This window comes from Ovis canadensis, chromosome 23 (assembly GCF_042477335.2).
Source record: "Ovis canadensis isolate MfBH-ARS-UI-01 breed Bighorn chromosome 23, ARS-UI_OviCan_v2, whole genome shotgun sequence".
Classification (NCBI taxonomy): Eukaryota; Metazoa; Chordata; class Mammalia; order Artiodactyla; family Bovidae; genus Ovis; species Ovis canadensis.
In genome coordinates, this window is record NC_091267.1 from 75,060,406 (window position 1) to 75,083,802 (window position 23,397).

The 23,397-nt window shown below is 48.5% G+C and overlaps 1 protein-coding gene across 3 annotated transcripts in view; it reads right to left on the reverse strand.

The window, feature by feature from the left end:
• The window catches only part of BCL2 (BCL2 apoptosis regulator), a 199,725-nt gene that overhangs the window by 117,839 nt on the left and 58,489 nt on the right, over positions 1-23,397 (reverse strand). The window contains exon 2 of one of the 3 annotated variants that reach the window (XM_069569135.1): positions 4,768-4,941. The exons of the other annotated variants lie outside the window; for them this stretch is intronic. Coding sequence (XP_069425236.1) covers positions 4,768-4,941 — 174 coding nt within the window. The remainder of the gene's footprint in view (positions 1-4,767; positions 4,942-23,397) is intronic. 3 annotated transcript variants of the gene reach the window in all.

The window sequence follows — 23,397 nt, forward strand, 5'->3', positions numbered from 1 at the left end:
AACAATCCAGGTAACATGTCTCTTTAAGTCAGTCATTCCAAAGCTAGCTTCCAAGGATTGCTACTCCAGCCTTGAGAAGCAGGCCCAGAAGCAGGCCCACATGAGTTATTTCATCAGAACCCTGGCAGCTCTCTGGGTAAAGCAGACAGGAAATCTCGAGGAGAAAAAGAACCTTTCAGAGCCCGCTTTGGGCCCCCTCGCATTCCTTTTTTAAACATCACAAGATTGATCCTAGGCCACAGACGCAGCATTTGGCCATCAGATGCAGGCAGATGTTTTCCCTTAAATCCATTGTCTCTCCCTCAATCTGTTTATTGCTATTTCCCTCTGGGCCTGCACCTCAAGCTCTTGCTAACTGCATGTCCACACACAAAGAGGCATCTTTCTAGCACTGCTTCTCTTTTCTGTAAGGATGCGTCCGCTCAGGAGGTGACCTATTTACTCATTACCAGTGCGTGCGCTTCCTTGACCATCTTCAAGAACTACCACAGCAGAAGTCCCTTAGGATTTAGGCTTCCCTGGTGGCTCAGATGGTGAAGAATCTGCCTGCGATGCCGGAAACCTGTGTTAGATCCCTGGGTCAGGAAGATCCCCTGGAGAAGCGAATGCAACCCACTCCAGTATTCTTGCCTGGAGAATGCTATGGACAGAGGAGCCAGGCGGGCTACAGTCCATGGGGTCGCACAGAGTTGGACACGACTCAGTGACTAACACACACACACAAGATTAAGTCCCCAAAGTTAAACCGGGACTTAATCAGTAAGGGTTTTCTTGTTAGAAGTGACTTTTGATGGTCACATGAGCTGGTGTCAGCCTCTTAAATCAACTGATATCAACTGACAGGCTCCCTGGATGAGGTCAGGCCTACTTATTCAGATCTTTTTTCTTCTGGGCTGATCAGTGCTCTTCCTACAAGGCAGACCAAGAATCTCCATCTGTGAGTCAGTCATGCAGAGCCCATAGGTTTCAGAGATGTATCCAACCTCTCTCCCTGCAGACTCGTCCAGAACAGGATCCAGACAAGAATCAGGGTCACACCTGCTGCTGTTTCTCATACCCAGAAGCGCCATGAGATAAGGGAGCTTCTTGAAGGTGATGGAATAGTTCTGTACACTGACCATGGGGGTAGCTCTAGGATCCTAGACATGGGATAAAGTACACACACACACAAACAAGTATGTCTAAAAACCGGTGAAATCTGAGTAAGGTCTGGAGATTACACTAATGTCAACTTCCCGGTGTTGCTACCGTATACACTATAAACATTAGACTAGATGCTACAATCACATTATACTGTCTGCAACGCTGCCACTGGGGGAAGCGAGGTGAAGGGTACCTGGGACCTCTCTGTGCTACTTTGCAACTTTTTGCATCTATACTTACTGCAAGATATAAAGTTTAAAAAGTGCCCTGAGGTACACGTGTCTTTTTCAATTATGGTTTCCTCAGGGTGTTTGCCCAGTAGGAGGACTGCTGGGTCGTTTGGTGGTTTTATTCCTAGTTTTTTAAGGAACCTCCATGCTGCTCTCCATGGAGGCTTTATCAATTTACATTCCCACCAACAGTGCGGTTCCCTTCACACCACACCCTCTCCAGCATTTATAGCTCGTAGATTTTGGTGGGAGGTGGGGAAGAGGCTCAGGAGGGAGGGGATATACGTGTACTTGCGGCTGATTCAAGTGGTGTGTGGCAGAAGCCAATTCAATACTGTGAAGCAATTATCCTCCGATTAAAAAATTTTCTAAAAAGCGCCATGAGGAACAGTTCCTGTTTTTGCCTAGCAGCAGCTTGCCCAACCTTGCCTAACTGTATTTGAAGTTCTAGGCTGCTTCTTTTTCTCATTATCTAAACTAGTCTGCCCCTCCCCACTTATCAGGCATTATGTTTTTGGTGTCTACCAAATCCTAACTTTTTTTTACTAAGGCATCATCTGTATCTCTGCCTTCATACAGGAGCTCCATGGGAAGCCAGTGGCTTCTGTTGACCACTGAATCCCAACACCGAGGACAGCACAGTCATTAGTTGTCAGCTGTATGTCTGAAGAGTGGATGAAACACCCCCAAAGCAATGGCCCATTCTTAGAGAATTCTGCTGCAATTCTCAAGTCCACAGGTCGTTATAAAAAAACACAGAAATCATTCGGGCTGATTTATGGATGTCAAGATCATTCTGTTTGGCTAAGAGAATAAACACATCAAAAATCTGAGTGAGCAGCTGAGTTCAAGAGCCATGGGGATCCCAAAGAAAAGATACTACCTCCTGTTGAATTTTCTGTCTGAGACCAATAGTTGGTAAACAGGTGGGGAGATAGGAACAAACATGTATCGAAACACACACACACACACACTTTCTCATCTTCAGAGATGCAATGAGATCTTGGTACTTCCTTTACCTGTAGTAAATAGGGAGCTCTGGGCAAAGAGCAGAAAAGCACCAGTGAGACAGGTTGTGGGGGACAGGAGGAAGGGAAAAAGAACCCCTGTGAGATGCTTAGAAACACGTGAGATGCAAAAGTAGGGAGAGGTTGCGGGGGAAGGCCGCCCAACCGACCCCCAGTGACCAGTCCAGAGCTGTCCTCCCGAAACACGTCACATCCCTGCTCGAAGCAGGAGGTGCTTTGGGCACCAGCCATCATGCCCAAGATGCCAGGGTTAAATTCTTAAGAGCTGTGTTTGTAGATGCGGTGAAAGGTTTTATTATAAATAAGTGAGAAAACTTACATGCATCTGCTTTAGTGAAAAAAAAAAAAATTCCCCCAAAAGACCCCTTAAAATCATGGGAATAAGTAGGCCACTGACCCCTTGGCTTGAAAAGTCTCCTTGAAGCCAAGAGCCTGAAGTCTGTCTTTCGATACCAAAGCCAGCCTGTGCCGACTCCCCTTCATTTCACGCTTCTCTTAAAAGAAAACAGGCTGGACTGTTTCAGTAAATAACAAAAGGTCAAGAGAAATGCTACTCACAACATGAGCAAAATAACGGCGCAACCTGCCAAAATGTTTCCTAAGGCCTGACCGGCAGAACAATCAGTGGTGAAACAGTCCCCAGATCTACTGTGAGAGCAGAGATTCGTCCAAGTAAAACCTGCCATGAGGCCCCAGTTCACATTTCATCCATAAGGAAAAACAAAACCAAGAACCACAGAGGTGACCCCATCAGGCTCGGGCAGCTTCACCGACCGCGTCTCGCGTGACGGAGCCGGCTGGCTGTGTGCATGTCTCTCCTCTGCTTAGACGGTGCTTTGACACGAGAGCCGGTGTCAGTGTGGTGGTGAAGACACCCAGCACCAGTGGCCTCTGTGTCCATGAGGTGCATGTTCGTGATTCCACCGACTGCAGATGGCAAATAGTCAGAAAAAAACATTCTAGAAAGTTCCAAAAAACAATACATGAACGTGCCGCAGGCTGGCAACTATTCACACAGCATTTACATTGTATTTACAACTGTTTACACAGCAACACACCGCGCTAGGCAATGTAAGTGATTCAGAGGGAGTTTAAGTATTCCAGAGTCCAGGCTTGGGCTCAGTCGTGACTTTTTTGATTCAGAGGGAGTTTAAGTATTCCAGAGTCCAGGCTTGGGCTCAGTCGTGACTTTTTGCGACCCTGTGGACTGTAGCCTGCCAGGCTCCCCTGTCCATGGGATTCTCCAGGGAAGAATATTGCAGTGGGTTGTCCTTTCCTCTTCTAAGGGATCTTCCCGGCCCAGAGACAGAACTCACATCTCCTGTATCTCCTGTGTCTCCCGCACTGCAGGCGGTTTCTTTACCTGCTGAGCCAGTCAGGAAGATGGCATAGGTTATATACAAATACTGGGCCATTTTATGCAAGGGACTTGGGCGTCCTCAGAGCTGGGTTCCGGAGCGAGGCGGGGGTCATCTCAGAACTGAGCTGAGAACACGGTGTAGGTTATATACAAATACTGGGCCATTTTATGCAAGGTACTTGGGCGTCCTCAGAGCTGGGTTCCGGAGCGAGGCAGGGGTGATCTCAGAACTGAGCTGAGAACATGGCGTAGGTTATATACAAATACTAAGCCATTTTATACAAGGGACTTGGGCGTCCTCAGAGCTGGGTTCCGGAGCGAGGCGGGGGTCATCTCAGAACTGAGCTGAGAGCTAAAGCTCAGGATTGCAAAATCTCCTGAATGAAACTTCCAACTGGACTGACTCCATTTACGATGGGCACTGAATGCTCATTCTCTCCGTGGAATCTCACTAATATGAAGAGAATTTTAAAATACCCATGATAAGAACTTTGGAGAGGGAGAAATAAACACAAGGCATAAACCAGGACTGTTCCCCCTCAAGACATGACCTCTCTGACTCCGCTTCGGTAACCTTCCGGGACCCTATCTGCCAGCCCATTCCTGCCCCGAGCCTGGTCACCAACCTCACACCTGGAGTCTGCTCACCAGGCTCGTTGCAGTGACTGGATCTTACACGTGTCTAGCCTCTGCAGGGTCTTGCGAGGGGTCAACGCTTGGTGTATTCACGGGCTGAATCAATGGCACCCCTGTTCTACCACATTCCTGATTTAAAACCATACAGCAGTGTTTTGCAAAATACGTCCCATGAGACACTAGCCTGGCAAGATGTTACCTGAGTGCAAAATCACTCTGATTCCATGATGAAATATGTTTTGGAAAAGCTTCAGACAATGAGTCCACTCCCTCATGTTGCAATCAGAAAGCATTTGAGGATCTGAAAGACGCTGAGAAGTCCCACAGGAAAGAAGGGCTTCCCAGGTGACGTTAGTGGTAAAGAACCCACCAGCCAACGCAGGAGGCATAGGAGGTACAGGAGATGTGGGTTCAATCGCCGAGTCGGGAAGATCCCCTGGAGGAGGAAATGGCAACCCACTCCAGTGTTCTTGCCAGAGGAGCCGGGAGGGCTGCAGTCCACAGGGTCGCAAAGAGTCAGACGTGACTGAAGTGACCTACCGACCTGCACAGGAAAGAAACCTGCTTAAGTCAGAATCGCCCATGCGATTTTCAGAAAGCTTTTTTCAACTCATACCCGTCCCCATCTCGAGGAACTAAGCATTCTGTGGAGGACAGACTGAGGAACTTGACTTTAGAGCAGTTTCCTTTTCTTTTCTTTTCTTTTTAGAGTAATTTCTGATTCACGTCTCATCGCATCCAGTCTGTCCTTAGTCCTCCAAGGTACATCGTCGCGTTCGAGCCTGCCCATGTAGCACAGTCTGTGCGTTTCCTCTTCTTTAACCTATTGCTTTGTAACATACTCAACTCACAGAAGGTCGGACCCGGAAGTGCTCTTGGAAAGAGACACAAAGTAAAGGTCAAGCCCTGAATTTAACAGGGTTGTTAACCAAGGACCCCGTGGTGAAGAGACGGGCCTAGGATTCTTGTTCAGTCGCTCAGTCGTGTCCGACTCTTTGTGGCCCTGTGGACTGCAGCACGCCAGGCCTCCCTGTCCATCACCAACTCCCGGAGCTTGCTCAAACTCATGCCCATTGAGTCGGTGATGCCATCCAACCATCTCAGTCTCTGTCATCCCCTTCTCCCAACTTCAACCTTTCCCAGCATCAGGGTTTTTCCCTATGAGTCAGTTCTTTGTATCAGGTGGCCAAAGTATTGGAGTTTCAACTTCAGCATCAGTCCTTCCAATGAATAGTCATTGACTGATTTCCTTCAGGATGGACTGGTTTGAGCTCTTTGAGTTGGCTCTTTGAATCAGGCGGCCAAAATATTGGATGACAGGATACAACACAGTTTGGCTCCCTAAAGGGAAGGGTGGTTTCAGGCACCTCTGCTCTGCTGCCCAGGTATAATGAAGGCAGGGCTTACGCAGGGGAGGGCCCTCCTGGAAGAGAGAAGATGAGGGAAGCTGGGAAATCCCAGAGAACCCCCCTAACAGCAGGCACGTGCACCCCCACTCTCCCACCTGACTCCAACATCTCCCATCTCAGAGTTTCCTCCACTCCTGGGTCAGGCAACAGAAAAGACACGGCAGCTCAGGGCCACACAGTGAGCAAGAAACTATGTCCGGGTCGGAGCCAAGAACAGTCTGATTTCAAAACACACCCTCCTGCTAGTGCATCACACTCCCTCCACAAAGAGGCCCTCAAGGAAGCATGTGGAGCTGCATACGAACCCAGGGATTTACATATCTGAATTCAGGGACAGAGCCCACGGCCAGCGTGCAAGGGAGGAAGAACAGAGAGAGGCTTTGTTCCATCAAAATACTCTCTCCTCGTGAACATGAAGGAGAGAGTGGGCCTCTGAATTCCCTGTTAATGAAATGAAATTTGTTTTAATTAATCAAAATGGAACCATGTGAATCAAATGTAGTGCCTGCGTGTTCAGTTACGTCCGACTCTTTGTGACCTTATGGACTGCAGCCCGCCAGGCTCCTCTGTCCATGGGATTCTCCAGGCAAGAATACTGGAGAGGGTTGCCATGCCCTCCTCCAGGGGATCTACCTGACCCAGGGATCAAACTGGCATCTCTTGGGTTTCCTGCACTGGCAGATGGAATCGTTACCACTATGTCACCTTGGAAGCCAAGTGAGTCAAGCAATGAGAACTCAGTTCTGCTGTTACTGAATATCACACGTATCTGCAAAGCTTTGCATGCCCATCAATGTGAGGTGTTACTGGCTTCTCTCGCTACATGCTGACCACTTTGGTCATGAAATCAGTGAGGGGCACAAGCGCAGGCGCCATGACAACGGTGGTGGCAGCATATTTCCATTTTTTATCAAAGACCTGCGCTTTTCAAAACTCCTGCGGTCCTACTGGAGGAAGAGCTATTTCAGATGCAAACAACTGATACATTATGAGCTTACTTTTTCACATTCATCTCTCAGTAATCTAAATTTAAAAATTCAAAAGCTCCTTTATTTGCATTTTTGAGTTATTTTGAACACAAAGTAATTTTTCCATTTACTAGTGGAAGTACTGTCTTTAGGAGAGTTTCTGAAGCAACATGTGGTCCAAGTATTAACACTGACAACAACAAGCCAACAACAAATAATAATGGTCACGAGTCTATGAATAATCAGATTAAACAAAATGCTGGCCTGGGAGGATTTACAGTGCTCTTTATAATAATTACTGTGCAACTCGGCTTATGTATAACATGGAGTTTCAATATTGGTAGAAGGGGAAATTTTAAATTTTAGCACATAAAAGTCAACCATGACTGTGTAATATTAAGAAAAAGAATGACTAGAGAGGGTGTTCTGTGCTTGAATGTCGAGATGAGGTTTTTAGTCAGTGTCAAACAGTGCTCTCATTAAGTCTGCCATTTGGAAATTTTTAAAAAAGACAAAAATGAGTTGCAAGGGTAAATTTATACCTCTACTAATATTTTATCCTTCAAATATAAAAAATGCCAATTTTTCTTAGAGCTCAAAAAAGTTATCCATGAGCCCTTCATTCACTAGATTATTATTAGATCATTAGTATTGTTGTTATTCTGCGCTAAATCATGTCTGACTCTTTGTGACCCCATGGACTACAGCACGCCAGGCTTCCCTGTCCTTCACTGTCTCCTGGAGTTTGCTCTAAATCATGTCCATCGAGCCGGTGATGCCATCCAACCATTTCATCCTCTGTCGTCCCCTTCTCCTCCTGACTTCAATCTTTCCCAGCGTCAGAGTCTTTTCTAATGAGGTGGCTCTTTGTATCAGGTGGCCAAAGTATTGGAGTTTCAGCTTCAGCATCAGTCCTTTCAATGAATATTCAGGATTGATTTCCTTTAGGATGGACTGGTTGGATCTCCTTGAAGTCCAAGGGACTCTCAAGAGTCTTCTCCAACACCACCCTTCAAAAGCATCAATTCTTTGGCGCTCAGCTTTCTTTACAGTCCAACTCACATCCATACATGACCACTGGAAAAACCACAGCCTTGACTATATGGACATTTGTTGGCAAGTAATGTCTCTACTTTTTAACATGCTGTCTAGGTTGGTCATAACTTTTCTTCCAAGGAGCAAGCGTCTTTTAATTTCATGGCTGCAGTCACCATCTGCAGTGATTCTGGAGCCCAAGAAAATAAAATCTGTCAATGTTTGCACTTTTCCCCCTTCTATTTGTCGTGAAGTGTTGGGACCGGATGCCATGACTTTAGTTTTTCTGATGTTGAGTCTTAAGCCAGTTTTTTCACTCTCCTCTTTCACCTTCATCCGGAGGCTCTTTAGTTCCTCTTTGCTTTCTGCCATAAGGGTGGTATCATCTGCATATCTGAGGTTATTGATATTCCTCCCTGAAATCTTGACTCCAACCTGGGATTCATCCAGCCCATCATTTTGAATTATCTACTCTGAATATAAGTTAAATAAGCAGGGTGACAACATAAAGCCTTGATGAACTCCTTTCTCAATTTTGAATCAGTCCATTGTTCCATGTCTGGTTCTAACTGCTGCTTCTTGACCAGCACACAGGTTTCTCAGGAGACAAGTAAGGTGGTCTGGTATTCCCATCTCTTTAACAATTTTCTACAGTTTGTTGTGATCCACACAAAGGCTTTAGTGTAGTCAGTGAAGCTGGAGTAGATGATTTTCTGGAATTCTCTTGCTTTCTCTACGAGCCAGTGGATGTTGGCAATTTGATCTCTGGTTCATCTGCCTTTTCTAAACCCAGCTTGTATTAATACATCTGGAAGTTCTCAGTTCAGGTACTGCTGAAGCCTAGCTTGAAGGATTTTGACCATTACCTCGCTAGCATGTGAGATGAGTGCGGTTGTGCAATAGTTGGAGCATTCTTTGGCACTGCCCTTCTTTGGGATTGGAATGAAAACTGACCTTTTCCAGTCCTGTGGCCACTGCTGAGTTTTCCAGATTTGCTGGCATGTTGAGTGCAGCACTTTAACAGCATCATCTTTCAGGAGTTGAAACAGCTCAGCTGGAATTCTATCACCTCCACTAGCTTTGTTCATAGTAATGCTTCCTAAGGCCACTTGACATCACCCTCCAGGATGTCTGGCTCTAGGTGAGTGACCACACCCCCGTGGCCACTGTGTAGGTCTGGCATGGAGAAGGTATGCCTAAGAGACCTACTAGGTCTAGAAGAAAAGAGATATAGAAGGCAGGAATTGCGCAGCAAGCAGGGCCTTCCCTGGTGGTGCAGCAGATTAAGGCTCTGCACTCCCAACGCAAGGGGCCCAGGTTTGATCCTCGTTCAGGGAACCAGGTCCCATGTGCTTACAACTGAGACCCAGTATTGCCAAATAAAAAAACTTTTTTCAAAAAAAATTTAAAAATTTTTTCCTCCTTAAAAAATGAAGGAAGCAGAATAGGCAAAATAAATAGCTTCCTAGCAACTGCCATTTCAGATCTGTCTTCTTTATGTGACTGCACAGACAAGTTTGCTGTGTCCGACTCTGCGACGCCACGGACTGTAGCCCGCCAGGCTCCTCCATCCACGGGATTCTCCAGGCAAGAACACTGGAGTGAGTTGCCATTCCCTTCTCCAGGGATCTTCCCAACCCAGGGATGGAATCTGCGTCTCCTGTATGGCAGGTGGATTCTTTACCACTGAGCCACCAGGGAAGCCCCAATTCTATAAACAAAAATGTATTTTAATGGCAAATAGAATCATCCCTGAGAGGAACACAGTTCCTTGTCCACCTCATCGTGACAGTAACAATAGCCACCAATGACAGTGTTAGGGCAGGCCAGGCAACGGTCTAAGCTCTTGACTCCTATTAACTCTCAACACGTAACGAGCAAGGTGTTATTATTGTAATTGGCGCTTCTCAGATGAGGAAAAGGAAACGTCCAGAACTGGGTGAAGGGCAGAGCTGAGGCCTAAATCCAGGCAGGCTGTCTTGGGTCCACGCTGCTAAGTCCTGACACCAACTGTGGAGCTCAAGCTGGGTTTCCTATTCTGACCCGCCTGCTGGAGAAGTACATTCAGAGCAGCTAACATCTCTCCCCCTACACAAGTATAGGCACAGGAGAGGGTTAAAGCATGCTGTAATCCTAACGCCACATCGCGGAACTGGGTCAGCCTAATCGCTGGCGAGATGGAGGTTTCTAAGTGCCGTTTCCAAACATCAGTGACCGGGGCAAACACGTCCCTAAGAACACCAGCTGTTTACAGTAGAAATCTGGGGTGGAAATGATTTGAGGTGCATATCAGAGACGTCTTTGATTATAACAAGTTGATGATTTCTTAGACATCCTAGATGTGAAGAATTAAAGAATTTAATTGCCAGAGTTAAAGACTTGTCTATTTTTTTAGGAAAATGAGATTTTTATCTGGGATTCCCCAGTATATTAGAAAGATGATTCTTAGTATAATTGTGGGCAAGAAGGAAATAATATACATATTTGTGGCTATGAGTAGCTAACCAGAAAAAAAAAAAAAAAGAAACTGTCTGGACTTGCACAGTTCCAAAAACTACTGAATGGTTTTTTTTTTCCCCTACCCTATGAGGCATTTCTTTCTTTTCAAGGAGGATTCATTTCCCACCTGCGTCTTTTACATTTTTGAAATACATATAAAGTTAATGTTTATCTTCCACCCATTGAAAGCTTATCTAAGTTATTCTGACTTTGGGCTTTTACTTTCAGGAGTCACAATCTGTTTGGCCAGCTTCTGTGTGAGAGAAAGCTTCCTTTTATGTGCAGCAAACTCTCTACTATTTAGAATGTTTGCTTGGAGATAAAGTGATACTTGGTGGTTTTTCTACTTTATCATGATTCCCATGTGCAACACAACTGGACAGAAACTAATGTCCCTGCGTTGAACTCCATCCTCCTGGATGAGCACATCTCATAACTGGGGCAGGGCCACCAATGCAAGGATTTCTAAAAATAGTCCAATATTATGTAAAACGTCTCAATGTCTGTATTGTAAGTTAACACATACATTCCAAATATGGGTTCCAGAAAAGATGCAATATGAGGTGGTTCAATACTTTGGCCACCAGATGCGAAGAGCTGACTCACTGGGAACACCTTGATGCTGGGAAAGACTGAGGGCAGGAGGAGAAGGGGACGACAGAGGATGAGATGGTTGGATGGCATCACCGACTCGATGGTCGTGAGTCTGAGCAAGCTCCGGGAGACAGTGAAGGGCAGGGAGGCCTGGCGTGCTGCGGTCCACGGGTCACAGAGTCGGGTGGGACTGAGCGGCTGAACAACCACAAGCTTTGAAACGCACTTTCTTCCTCCTTCACACGAAAGATCTGACCTCACCTCCAGGGTAGATCCTATCTTTAGGCAGATCACCACAAGGCATCATCCTGACAGCGCACCTGAAACTTACTCCCTGGATTTCACTGAAAACCGTGGGATGGGAGCAAAAGAACGACAGCAGGGGTGAGGCCTTCTGAGGCTCCGTGTGGAACTCGAGCAGAGACGAGACACAGGGGCAGACCGTGGCGCGGCCAGGCGCGGCCTGCTGGAGCGGGGCCGGACTCGGGGGGAGGCCCGCTGCTGGGCGGGACGCCTCTCGGGGAGCGTTCGGAGTGATCTGAGCACATGGCCGGAAGGGCCCGTCGCAGCCTCTACCTTCATTTCTCATCATTCACGTCAGTTTCCCGTTTGACTGAGCGCACAGCCAAGGCCTTAAAGGGCCAAGTGCGACAGGGCTAGAGAAGGGCAAGCCCAGCCCCATCACCTTCTCCAGTTCAAAGAGTCACAGCCAGAACTTTCCTGTAGGGGCCGGTACTGGTCGGCAATGAAATGGGGTGGTGAAGAGGCCTGCGCAACCCAGAGCATCACTCCTGATAAACAGATTTAAGCATGCCGTGGGCTTAGAGCTCCTCCCTTGATGGGGACTGGGTGCCCTCAGGAGCACGGAAGCTGTCTCTTCCTCCATTTCTCCAAGGGAAACGTCCAGGGACACAACTCTGTGCTTCCAACTGGAAATACCGTGCTCGGTTCATTTACTCAACTGTCTGTTCTTCAGAAACCAAACTGGTCTAGTGAGAATCCTGCAAGTCAAGAGTATGGACTCCGAGAAATGCCACTTGCTAGCCGAGAGAGGTGACGCAGTTTCAAGAGACTGAGTGACTTCCTTTACCCTGCCCCAGGATTGCTGAGTAAACTTGGGCTACGCATGCCTTAACCTTGGCCTACCTTGGATTTCCCCTGTGTGAAAAGCGTGGGAAGATGCTGTCTAACTGCTTCTCGGGAAGATGTGAAGATCACCTATTCAGAGCTCCAGACAGCACGGTCCCAGGGCAGTGCAGCGTGCCATACACATTTTTCCTTCACTTGTGACTGTCGCGGTTGGTCACACACGCACACATACACACACCGTTTATTACAAAAAAGAAACAACTCACAGCAAGGAATTAATTCCAACCTTCTTTGGGGAGACTTCACACAGTGTCATATTTAAAACATGAACATTCTAGAAACTAAATTCAATTGCACATGGCAAAGGGACATACTAAAAGCTCGAAATGATGATATCCCCATACATAACTGCTTCCCTCATAGCTCAGTTGGTGAAGAAACCGCCTGCGATGCAGGAGACCCCAGTTTGATTCCTGGGTCATGAAGATCCCCTGGAGAAGGGATAGGCTACCCACTCCAGTATTCTTGGGCTTCCCTTGTGGCTCAGCTGGTAAAGAATCCGCCTGCAATGAGGGAGCCCTGGGTTTGGCCCCTGGGTTGGGAAGATCCCCTGGAGAAGGGAAAGGCTACCCACTGCAGTATACTGGCCTGGAGAATTCCATGGACTGTATAGTCCATGGGGTCGAAAAGAGTCAGACAGGACTGAGAGACTTTCACTCACTCTGCCATACACAAATGCTTCAAGGAGAGAAAGAACTCAAACAGATGGTGAATTAATCAAATTTATTTATTGGGATAAACAGTCAATAATCTCATTCTGTTTAGATTGTGTTTAAAAACTCTATCAAAATGCTGTCATTGGCTAACCATCAAGTACTTAAGTTTGCCAGTTCTAGAACCTGAAGTCCAAAATGACCCTGGGAGAACACAGATGGGCAGACACTGTCTCGTGACCGCTTAATGGAAAAAGAAGTTAAGACAGAGTTAGAGGGTGACTCACTCCAGGGCCAGAGACAAGGGCTGGATTTGCACGTGTGGACTTAAACCCCTTCACCTGTTTGCTCACATGCTCAACACTTACAGGCTGCTCAGGGGGCCTGGACTAGCGGACACAGTTAGGGATTAGAGGGTCTATTTCTAGATGGGGTCACAGAACAGGGAGCCAACCTGCTCACCCCACACGGAGCCTGTCCCCAGTCTTGAGTGTCTTTCATGGCAGGTGCTAAGGAACCAACCTAACCAGCCAGGAGTAAGTGGAGATAGTAACAGTCACGTTCAGACATCCATTAAAGCCAAACACAGGTCCGGGAAACAACGCTGACCCAGGACACCCTCCGTCCAGGCCAGGTTCGCCAGTCCACACACAACGGGGAAGATAGGGAAAGGGGTGATTTCTGAAGTCAGATCCATTTCACCTAAAACTGTGCCATTTAGGGGCCCCCCTGGTGGCCCAGGGGCTGAGACTCCATTCCTCCCAGGGCACGGGGCCCACCCAGGCTCGACTCCTCGTCACGGAACTAGAGTTCACGTGCTGCTACCGAGGCCCAGCACAGCCACATGACTATTAGAAAGCAGAACAGTGCAATTTACCCTAAGATTATGTCCTTCCTAGTTTTGGTGTTAAACAGATTTTATCACTGAGAATAAATAGTAGCTGATTTTTTAATATCCCAACTTGGCAAAATAAGAAGTCAGAAGCTCTATATTGGTCCTTAAATAAAAAAGGTAAAATAAAAAGACTTTTGAAATCCACAAGTTTGGCTGGCTCTGCCTGACGATGAGTTACCTGCTATTAGAAACTCCTAAAGAGTAAAGACCCATAAAGAGTGGGTATTATTTTATGTGATCAAATGTTTCCTAATAAGACACAAAGCTTCATTTCAACCTGTAATGCAAAAGAATCTTAAGCTGTACTAATGAATGGAGTTTACAACTAAGCTGGAAAAGTATGCTGCGTCTAAAATCAAATGAAATACAAATTCTAAAAAATCATAAACTTCCTCTTATATTCCCATTCTTCCAAAAGTAGAAAGCATTTTAATTATTGCTTTCTGATGCTAACTGCTTTTCTGGTTAGGTTGGTGCTAATGAACCAACCTAATCAGCCAAGAGTAAGTGGAGAAATTAACAGTTATGCTCAAACGTCCATTGAAGCCAAACATGTCCATGAAACATATGAGACAGCATATGAAGAGAGCACGAAGACAGTCCCCGCCAGCAGACATGCACACGGTAACAGAGAACGAACCCTTCTTTACTGGTTTCCACTTGCAGATCCACTGTATAGAAGCTTTAGAGAGCCATCAATTCTGCATCTGTGGACAGGTGGCAAAGGATTTAACCATTCAGCCAGCCCCAGAGAACCCAGGAGCCACCAGTCTTGGCACTAGCTGACAGAGGCTGGGAGGTGGGAGGGAGAAGGGGAGTCAGCAGGGATAACGCTCCCACTTTTTAATGGATCTCTACGATTAGTGGAATAAGAAATGAAGTTTCAAGAATGCGTTTGAAATGTAAGCAACACCCTTGGGGGTGAGAGGCTGGGAAGGGTGACACCACCATGGAGGGGAGAAACTCGGGGGAGAAATGGGGCTGAGTAAGGCATGAGGCCAACAAAAGCAAGTGCTCACAAACCGAGAGCTTGCGTTAGGGGCTGAATCGTGCCCCCTTTTCTTCATTTAAAAAAAAACCTTTTATTTTGTATTGGTGTATAACTGATTAACAATGTGGTGACAGTTTCAGGTGAACAGCAAAAGGTCTCAGTCATACATAAACATGTATCCCTTCTCCCCCAAACTCCCCTCCCATCCAGGCTGCCACGTGCCATCGAACAGAGTTCCCGAGCTCTGCGGTGGGTCCTTCTTGGTTATCCATTTTAAATAGAGCAGTGTGTACATGTCCACCCTAAACTCCTTACCCATCCCTCCCCCTGTCCCCCTCCTTGCCTCCCGGCAACCATAAGCTCGCAGTGTGTACATGCCCATCCTAAACTCCTTACCCATCCCTCCCCGTCCCCCTCCTTGCCTCCCGGCAACCATAAGCTCGCAGTGTGTACATGCCCATCCTAAACTCCTTACCCATCCCTTCCCCCGTCCCCCTCCTTGCCTCCCGGCAACCGTAAGCTCATCCTGGAGGTCTGCGAGTCTCTTCTGTTCCGTAAACAAGTTCACTTGCATCATGCCTTTTTAGATTCTGCACACAAGGGACGTCATCCAATATTTCCCCTTCTCTGTCTGACTTAGAGCCTCAAACAGTGTCTGTTTTAGATACATTCCGGTCCTAACTCTGGTGCCTGCCAGTGTGACCTGTTTTGGAAACGGGGCCTTTGCAGATGTAAGACCGTCCTCTGACCCAATGACTGGTGTCCACACAAAAAGCGGGAAACACCACGGGGCACAGACTCAGGGAGGGTCTCAGGGCACAGACTCAGGGAGGGTCTCGGGGCCGCAGAGGCGACTGGAGGAGACACAGCGCCAACGGGGGCTGAGGACGGCCCCCCAGCCGAGGGGGCCTTTGGGGGAGCACCGCTCTGCGGCACCTCAACTCTGGGTTTCCAGTCTCCACAACCGTGGGAGGATAACCTCCTGCTGCTTGAAGCCACCTTCTCTGCGGTGCTTTGCTCTGGCAGCCCTGTGACCTTAGTCCAAACAGTAAACGTACAGGGCGAGTTCACGCCAATGTATGGCACAGCCCACTACAATACTGTAAAGTGACTATCCTCCAATTAAAATATATGAGTTAAAAAAACAGAAGAGCTTTCTAAATAATATTAATAAAATTTATATAAATAGTAAGTTAACATATATTTAAATCAAGAACTCTTTTGAGTATACTAACATTAATATAATATGTCTATTATAGATAATATCTATAATAGATAGATAATATATAACAATAAACATTTAAAGATAAGAACTCTTTAAATAACATCAACATTTATATATTATAGATAATATATAACAGTAAACATTATTTAAAGATATGAAGAACTCTTTAATAACATCAACATTTATATAATACATATAGTATATAATATATAATACAATATAGTTTAATATACTTACATATTATAATTATAACATACTTATATATTATTACATATGACAAATATATTTATATATTATTTGTATTAATTATATTGTATATAATATATACATATATTATAGGTAACATACAACAATAAACATTAAAGAGATGAACTCTTTAAACAATATAATATATACCATATTACATATAATGTATATAATATATACTAATATAATTATAATAAACATATTTTATTTAAATCACCAAAAGAACTTTTAAACAGTGTGGGAGGGTTAAAAGATGTTGCCTCTGGGGAGCAAGCCTAAGGGAGGAGCGGTGCAGTGCGGGCCGTTCTTTTGTATAAATGCCTTCTTCGCTCTGACTTTTTAGCCACTCGGGAGGGTTGCTCCGACCTACGAAAAGCATTAATGAAACGGCCCTGAGGGCATCACCAGGAACCTGGTCAGCCCTCCCGGCGGTCGTCGCTGAGGCCTGAGCACTGAGGACCCCCGCGTGCACCGCCCCGTTCGCCTCCACCCTGCAGCAGACCCCCTGGACACTGCCCTCTCTGTCCTCAGGGACACACGGCGGCTGAGTGTGCAAGTGCGCGCTCACACGCCTGCTGGCCCCGTCTCAAGTACTTTTGAACTTTCTGTGGGTTTGTCTCATCAATGACAGTCATTTTCCCTATTGACTTGGATGATTAAGAATCGACTCCAATGAAAACAGAGAGCTTCAGAGAGCCTGTCACCGGCTTCCTTCCCGAACAACGCCCGACCAAGATTTCCGTGACTCCGCTACACAGCATCAGAAAACCTCACAATAGGGCTTACTCACAATCATTCGCTCATCGACTTTTATTTAACCCACACAAAGAAATGCCGAGTGCTCCCTGGTGGCCTGGATCAAGTCCCTTGGATCCGTGATGCGAGCGGTGACTTTCTCGGATGGACAGATGGACAGAAGAGGTCCCATGCGCTCCGCTCGCTCTAAGAATGGTTACACTGAGCCCAGCAGCCAGTGGTGCTGTGGCAAAGCGTGCGGTCACCTCCCGCATGAAGAGGCCTATTGATGACCGTGCGACCCGGTGCAAGGGCCCCGGCTCCCGGCCGGAGGCGCGGGACAGCGGGCAGCGTTCCCAGCGCGCCCGGCCGGGAGCCGCAGAGGACACACGCGCGCGTGCGCACACTCCGCGCACGCCCAAGGACACACGCGCGTGCGCACACTCCGCTCACGCCCAAGGACACACACGCGCGTGCGCACACTCCGCTCACGCCCACGTGCGAGCGGTTCCCGAGGCAGGGGGGTACCTCGCCAGGCGCTGGCGCTGAAGCTGTGCCAGGTGGATGAACACGGAATGAAACACGGAACGGCCATCACATGGGATGAATGCGCCGGAGCGGAACAAAGGGGCGCGGTTTCATCAGGACGAGGATCCGACTGCAGTCAACGCCCTACCCCTCGGGGCACCCGCCTGCTTGTATTCGCATCTCAGCACCCGGTTTCCGGGCAACCCCTCCCAGCCTTCCAGGGCCTCACCTGCCCTGCCCGCCAGGCTCTAGACGTTCAGACCCAGCAAGGGCTGTCCCTTCCCTGAGTGGACTTCCCAAGGCAGGTGTGAACTGGGCCCACGAGAAATCAAGTCAGGACTGGCAAAGCTACCGGATGTGTGAATCCCAAGGAGCAGGACGGCTGACTTTTACTAAGCGGCCTCTCAGGGACCTCCCCCTGCAGCCCCCCAGAGACAGAAGTGAGTGGCTCCACGTCGAAGGGGCTCCAGTCAGACACACACATCTGCTTTCTCACTGCCTCAGCCGCCCTTCTCCACAGCTGGCCTTTCCCCCTTCTTGCTTTTAAACCACCACCTCTCAACGCACCATAATGAAGACCAAACCTCGAGACTCAGATGTTCCAGAAACCGGAGATACTGGATGTGCTTTGATCACATCTGGCTCCTCCTCACTGTCTTTGTTCTCGATCACATCAGTACTACCATAGACAAACGCTGTCTTTTAGTTATGATGCAAGCCTGACAAGTCTTTCCCTAAACACCTAACGATCGACTATCACTTTTTTCTCAGTCCCCACATACACACACATACGCACACACAGGCTTGGGCACACAGCAAAGAGGGCATGGCGGAGTTCCCTCGCAGCATAACTGAAAATACGCCAACACCCTGGAGATCTCGAGTTCTGGATTTATTAGGCACACTGTTTGCGAGGCCCATGATGGAGGGCTTCACAAGCTCATTTTACAAAAAGAGATTTTAGAAGCTACCGGTCTGTAGAATAGGCCTCCCTGATGGCTCAGCAGTGAAGAATCTGCCTGCCAGTGTAGGAGACGCCTGAGACGTGAGTTCAGTCCCTGGGTTGGGAAAATCCCTTGGAGGAGAAAATGGTAACCCGCTGCAGTATTCTTGTTGGGAAAATTTCATGGACAGAGGAGCCTGGCAGGTTACAGTCCAGGGGTCACAAAGAGTCATGCCTGAGTAACTAAACACACACACACATTCCATAGAACTTTCTCACGCTACAGGGTACCTCCATAAGGAGCTGTCCCATTCAAGAGCCAGGCTCACCTTGGTCAGCTGAGACAGGATAGCACAGGCCCCGAAGGGGCAAACAGGCCCCGATGGCTCCTTAATCCCGAGGAAGTAACATAAGCCAGTTTCTTAGGGGTCAGACTTATACTAAGGAGGCTCCACATTATGTAACAAACTCACTGGGGGAAAGGTGACTATTTCTTAAAGAGTTCCAGCCAACTGACTTAAAAAAAAAAGGACCAAGTGCGTCCTCTCTCTCCCCATCCCCCTGGCAGACGATGCAGATTGATGAAGTGGGGGCCACGAGAGGAACAATAATTCTATAAGCAAGAGGAGATAAAACGAAAAGGAAAAATAAACACGAGCTGGATCGGGGGCAAAGAAAAAGGCAAAACAAGCAGAAATGATCTGATAAAAACGGTATTACATAATCCAGCACCTATAACATGGAAAGCCACTTTGCACTGCAAACCACTTTTCCACCAAGAATTAAAAGGCAGAACAAACACAAAAATCAATTAAGGTCCAAAGAAGGGCTCCATTGCCCCTCGAGGGGCTTGTTCTTATCCAAACACTAATGCAGGTACTGCCAGCCTGCCTCCTGAAGGGTATTTTTTATTATCCCCTGAGCTGGTCTGTCCGGGGAGTGATTTTCCCATTTGAGTTTGCAAGGGAAGGTTAAATAGGAGGAGTAGAATGTTCTTTCCCTTATAAAATGATACAATCGATTCCAGTGCTTCAGACTCAGGAGGCCTCTGAGGGTGTCTCAGCTTCCCAGGAGACCCCTCGCTGTATCAAGGACCGGCTGCTGGGATGTGGGGGAGACCAAGCACCGCCCCTTCCTCCAGGGCGAAGAGCATCACTGCTCCAACCACCCCCAACAGGAACCAGGCAGCCGGGGGAGAGCACCAGTGCGGCGCTGGGCCCCGGGGAGGCACGAGAACACCATTCAGAGAAGCAATGAGAGCGGGACGGATACCTCTGACCCAAAGAGAGAAAATGCGAGAGCCAATGAGCTCCCTGGACGAGCCGCAGAGCAGCCATCCTGCCTCATGCAGGATAACTCAACATATACTTGTCAAAGCAGTAAGAAAAGGGGATGGTCCTGAAACGTTCACATAAATGCAGACATTCTTGGGGAGTGGATCATATTCTTATTATTCCATCTATGCTGCTTGGAATGCGGTGAAAAATTTTCTAAGAAACAAAGTGTCCTCCTTTGTCTCACAAAACTGAATTTCTATAACCTGCTGCTGCTGCTAAGTCGCTTCAGTTGTGTCTGAGTCTGTGCAACCCCATAGACGGCAGCCCACCGGCCCCACCATCCCTGGGATTATCCAGGCAAGAACACTGGAGTGGGTTGCCATTTCCTTCTCCAATGCATGAAAGTGAAAAGTGAAAGTGAAGTCGCTCAGTCATGTCCGACTCAGCGTCCCCATGGACTGCAGCCTCCCAGGCTCCTCCGTCCATGGGATTTTCCAGGCGAGAGCACTGGAGTGGGGTGCCATCGCCTTCTCCATCCTATAAACCTAGATTTGCCTAAAGAAGGGAGTGCGTACAGTTCTTTTTTCCCCCCTTTGGCCGTGCCAGGTAGCATGTGAGATCTTCGTCCCCCGACCCGGAGCTGAACCTGTACCCACTGCGTCGGAAGCATGGAGTTTTAACCACTGGACCGCCAGGGGTGCACTTCCTTTCCTTTGGAGTAAAAGGACAAGCACTCTACCCAAGTACAAAATAAAGGGAGATGATGGGCCGTGCTTTCTCGTTGAGGGCGTTCAGCAATCCCTCGTGCTGACCTGGCCCACGGAGCTGAGGAGGTGAGCAGAGCCGGGACTGCAGAACCGCGGAGGGCGCGAGCTCACGCCCGGGCGGCCACTGAGCGCGTTTCCCGACCGGATCAGGCCTCCGCGGGCCTGTGGGGTAGCTCCTCTGCCTTTCGGGAAGGAGGCGGACGAGCGGCTACTCTGGTCTGCCTGCCCACCTGGCCCCGCTGTATCTGGCGGCGCAGCCTCCCGGCTCCCAGTGGAGAGCCTCGGCTCTGAGCAGCCGGCTGTCCCAGCACGGCCCGGCCGCTCACGGGACACAGAAGAGGCCCCGCAGGAGGCGCCGCTCGCCCCCACGACGCAAGTGCCTCCCTGCCACTCGATACGGGAAAAGACATCAGAACTTGACAGGGACGAGCACAGAGCTGTTGTCCCCAAATAAAGAACTCACATCAGCAGGGAATGTGAAAATGTTATTTAGAACTTCTGTTCTCAGATGTTTAACACAAAGGAGGGATTGTTGTGCCAGGGAACAAAGTGATCCAGTATTCACAAAGCAGGGATTCTCTCACTGCACATTCTGTTTCCAAAACACTCAGGACCACAGCAAGTTTTCCAGTTGGGGCAAAGACGCTACTTCTGGAAGCGGGAGAGGAGATAACAGAAATCTTTCACAGAGGAGCTGAAAGCCTTCCAAGGAAAAGCAAAGCAAATGTCGGGCCTGAGGGGCGGCCAGTGTGGTTGGTGAGCTGACCTGTCCCCCTAGGATGTGGGGGCACGTGAGGGCTGAGCGTCTTAAGGCTGCAGAACATGCTAGCAACATAGCATGGGAATTCAGGAACCTCAAGCGTTTCTTAAATTTAACTCCTTGAGCCTGGGTTCCAGAAGGTGCCGATGTAACTGTACTTCCCCTGGGACTGCAGCCAGGAGGGAACAGGCCGTGCTTCTTTCTTACACGTTTTTAAAACCCGTTTTGTTACCTGCAGGGAGGCAGCTGGTGAGGGCCTTTATCGAGCTGGGGGCTGGGGAGCAGGGCGGTGGAAGAGTGGCCTTTCTCTTTGGCACTGTCACCATCCGAGCTGCAGGGTGGAATTCCAGCCCAGAGTGACCAACCAGAAGGAGGGCGCAGGGCGTCCATCCCTTTCTCTTCTTCTCGTGGCATTGTTTTTCCTTTTCACTGAAAACAGTCGCGTCCTTCTTTATTTCTCTGCTCCCTTTACCAGATCCTATGTTCCTGGAAGGAAACGCAATACACGGGCAAAGACCCTGGAAACCTGGGGAACCAGCTCACCATCTTAATCCTGCCTCTCCGACCACGATGCGATCAATGTCAGCTTCTCTTCAACTCAACTTCCAAACAATCAGAATGAAGGTGCCCATCTTTTAGGGTAGGCAAATCTCAGATGTAAGATTCTAACGGAAGTGCCTACACACAGTAGGCCTTTGAGCTCAGGGGCCGTGACTCACTCACCATGGTAATCTACCCCCCACAAATAGAGGGTTCTATTTGCCCTTGAACCATCTCTCTGGCAACGCACTAGCATGTTTCCTATGAGTCATGATTAAAATTTGGTACAGCCCACCGTAACACTCGACACTTGTGCTCCAAGCAGTATTTTGTTAATGACAAGGATAGTGGCAAAATCAGATATGAGATGATCTTACTGCTTTGCCGCACCTCCTACCACTGGAATATCAAGGGGACGATGTTAAAACTAAGTCCACAAAGGAAATGCCACGAGAGGCAAAGGAGGAGCTAAGAGAGCAACAGAGACGCAAGTCAGGAGCTTAAGCCCTAGCTCTCAGTGCCTCTGAACAGCTTTCACAACCTCGTCTTTTTTTTTTTTTTTCCCGAAGAGTTAGCATCTATGACAATTAAGTAAAATTTTAGTAAATATAGTTGACATGATGGAAATTTTAAGGATGGTCATCCACTAAACACTTTACTACTTGGGACTCTCCTTTCTTCATGGTCCATGGGAAAGGACACCAACCCAGGCAAGCGCTTAGGCCTCTTACAGTTAAAGCCTCCACTCTGCCAAGCCGCTCGGTCACAGCCGTTTCTGGGCACGGAGCGCGAGCAGTGCCCTGTGTGGGGGCCTCTCCGCCTGTGAACGAGAACAGGACGGGCGCCAGCAGTCCGCAGAGGCAAAAGGCAGAGGGGCGCTGCCCACACGACCCGGGACACTGTCCACGGGGCGGGGGAGGGGGCAGAGAGGCGAGGGCCTGCAGGGCGAGGCCGCGGGGCGCTTCCGAGGAAGAACGCGGACCCTCGCGGGGGCCCACGGAGAGGAGCGCGGCTGCAGGGCTGGCGGGGCGCCGGGCCGAGAGCACGGCCGCGGAGAGGCCCCGACCCGCGCCAGGCGGCCCAGCCAGAACCCCAGGCCTCGCCGCTCAGTCAAGGCAAACAGCGAAGCACTCGGAACGGACACTCGGAACGGACACCCTCGCGCTTCGGCAGGGCCCCGGCTCGGGCTGGGCGTGGCGCTGGCAAAGGGAGGGAGCTGCTGTCCCCGCGTCCACTCTCATGGAACCTGGAGGAGACAGTAACACGGTGAGGGCAGCCATCAGCAACCCAGGCAGCTCCCTGTGCCGCTGCGCTTGGCCGCCAGCGACCCGCGATGCAGGTGTTAACAGCCCACGTAAAGACGTCACCTGAGACCGCAGAACAAGTCAGAGACGGAACCAGGGCTAAAAGTGGGGTCAGTCTGACTCCAGAATCCGCTTTCCAAGCTCTTACACTCTACTGAGTTGCTCTCTGAAACAACTTTATACATACACGCATGCACGTGGAGGAGGATTTTATAAGCTAGGCATGGGGCAGGCCAGCCTCGCTATGACTCCACCTCCAGAGGCTATAAAAGAAAAAAAAAAAGCTGATAAATCTGATTACAGGAAAATAAACATTTTCTGCCTGGGAACAATAAACCCTAAACAAAGACAAAAGATAAACCAGAGAACTATTGGGAACATAAATCACAGACAAAGGCTAAAATCATTAACATATAAGGAATGCCTACAAACCAATAAGAAAACACCCAACAAGACCAAATGGACAGGCAGCTGATATAAAA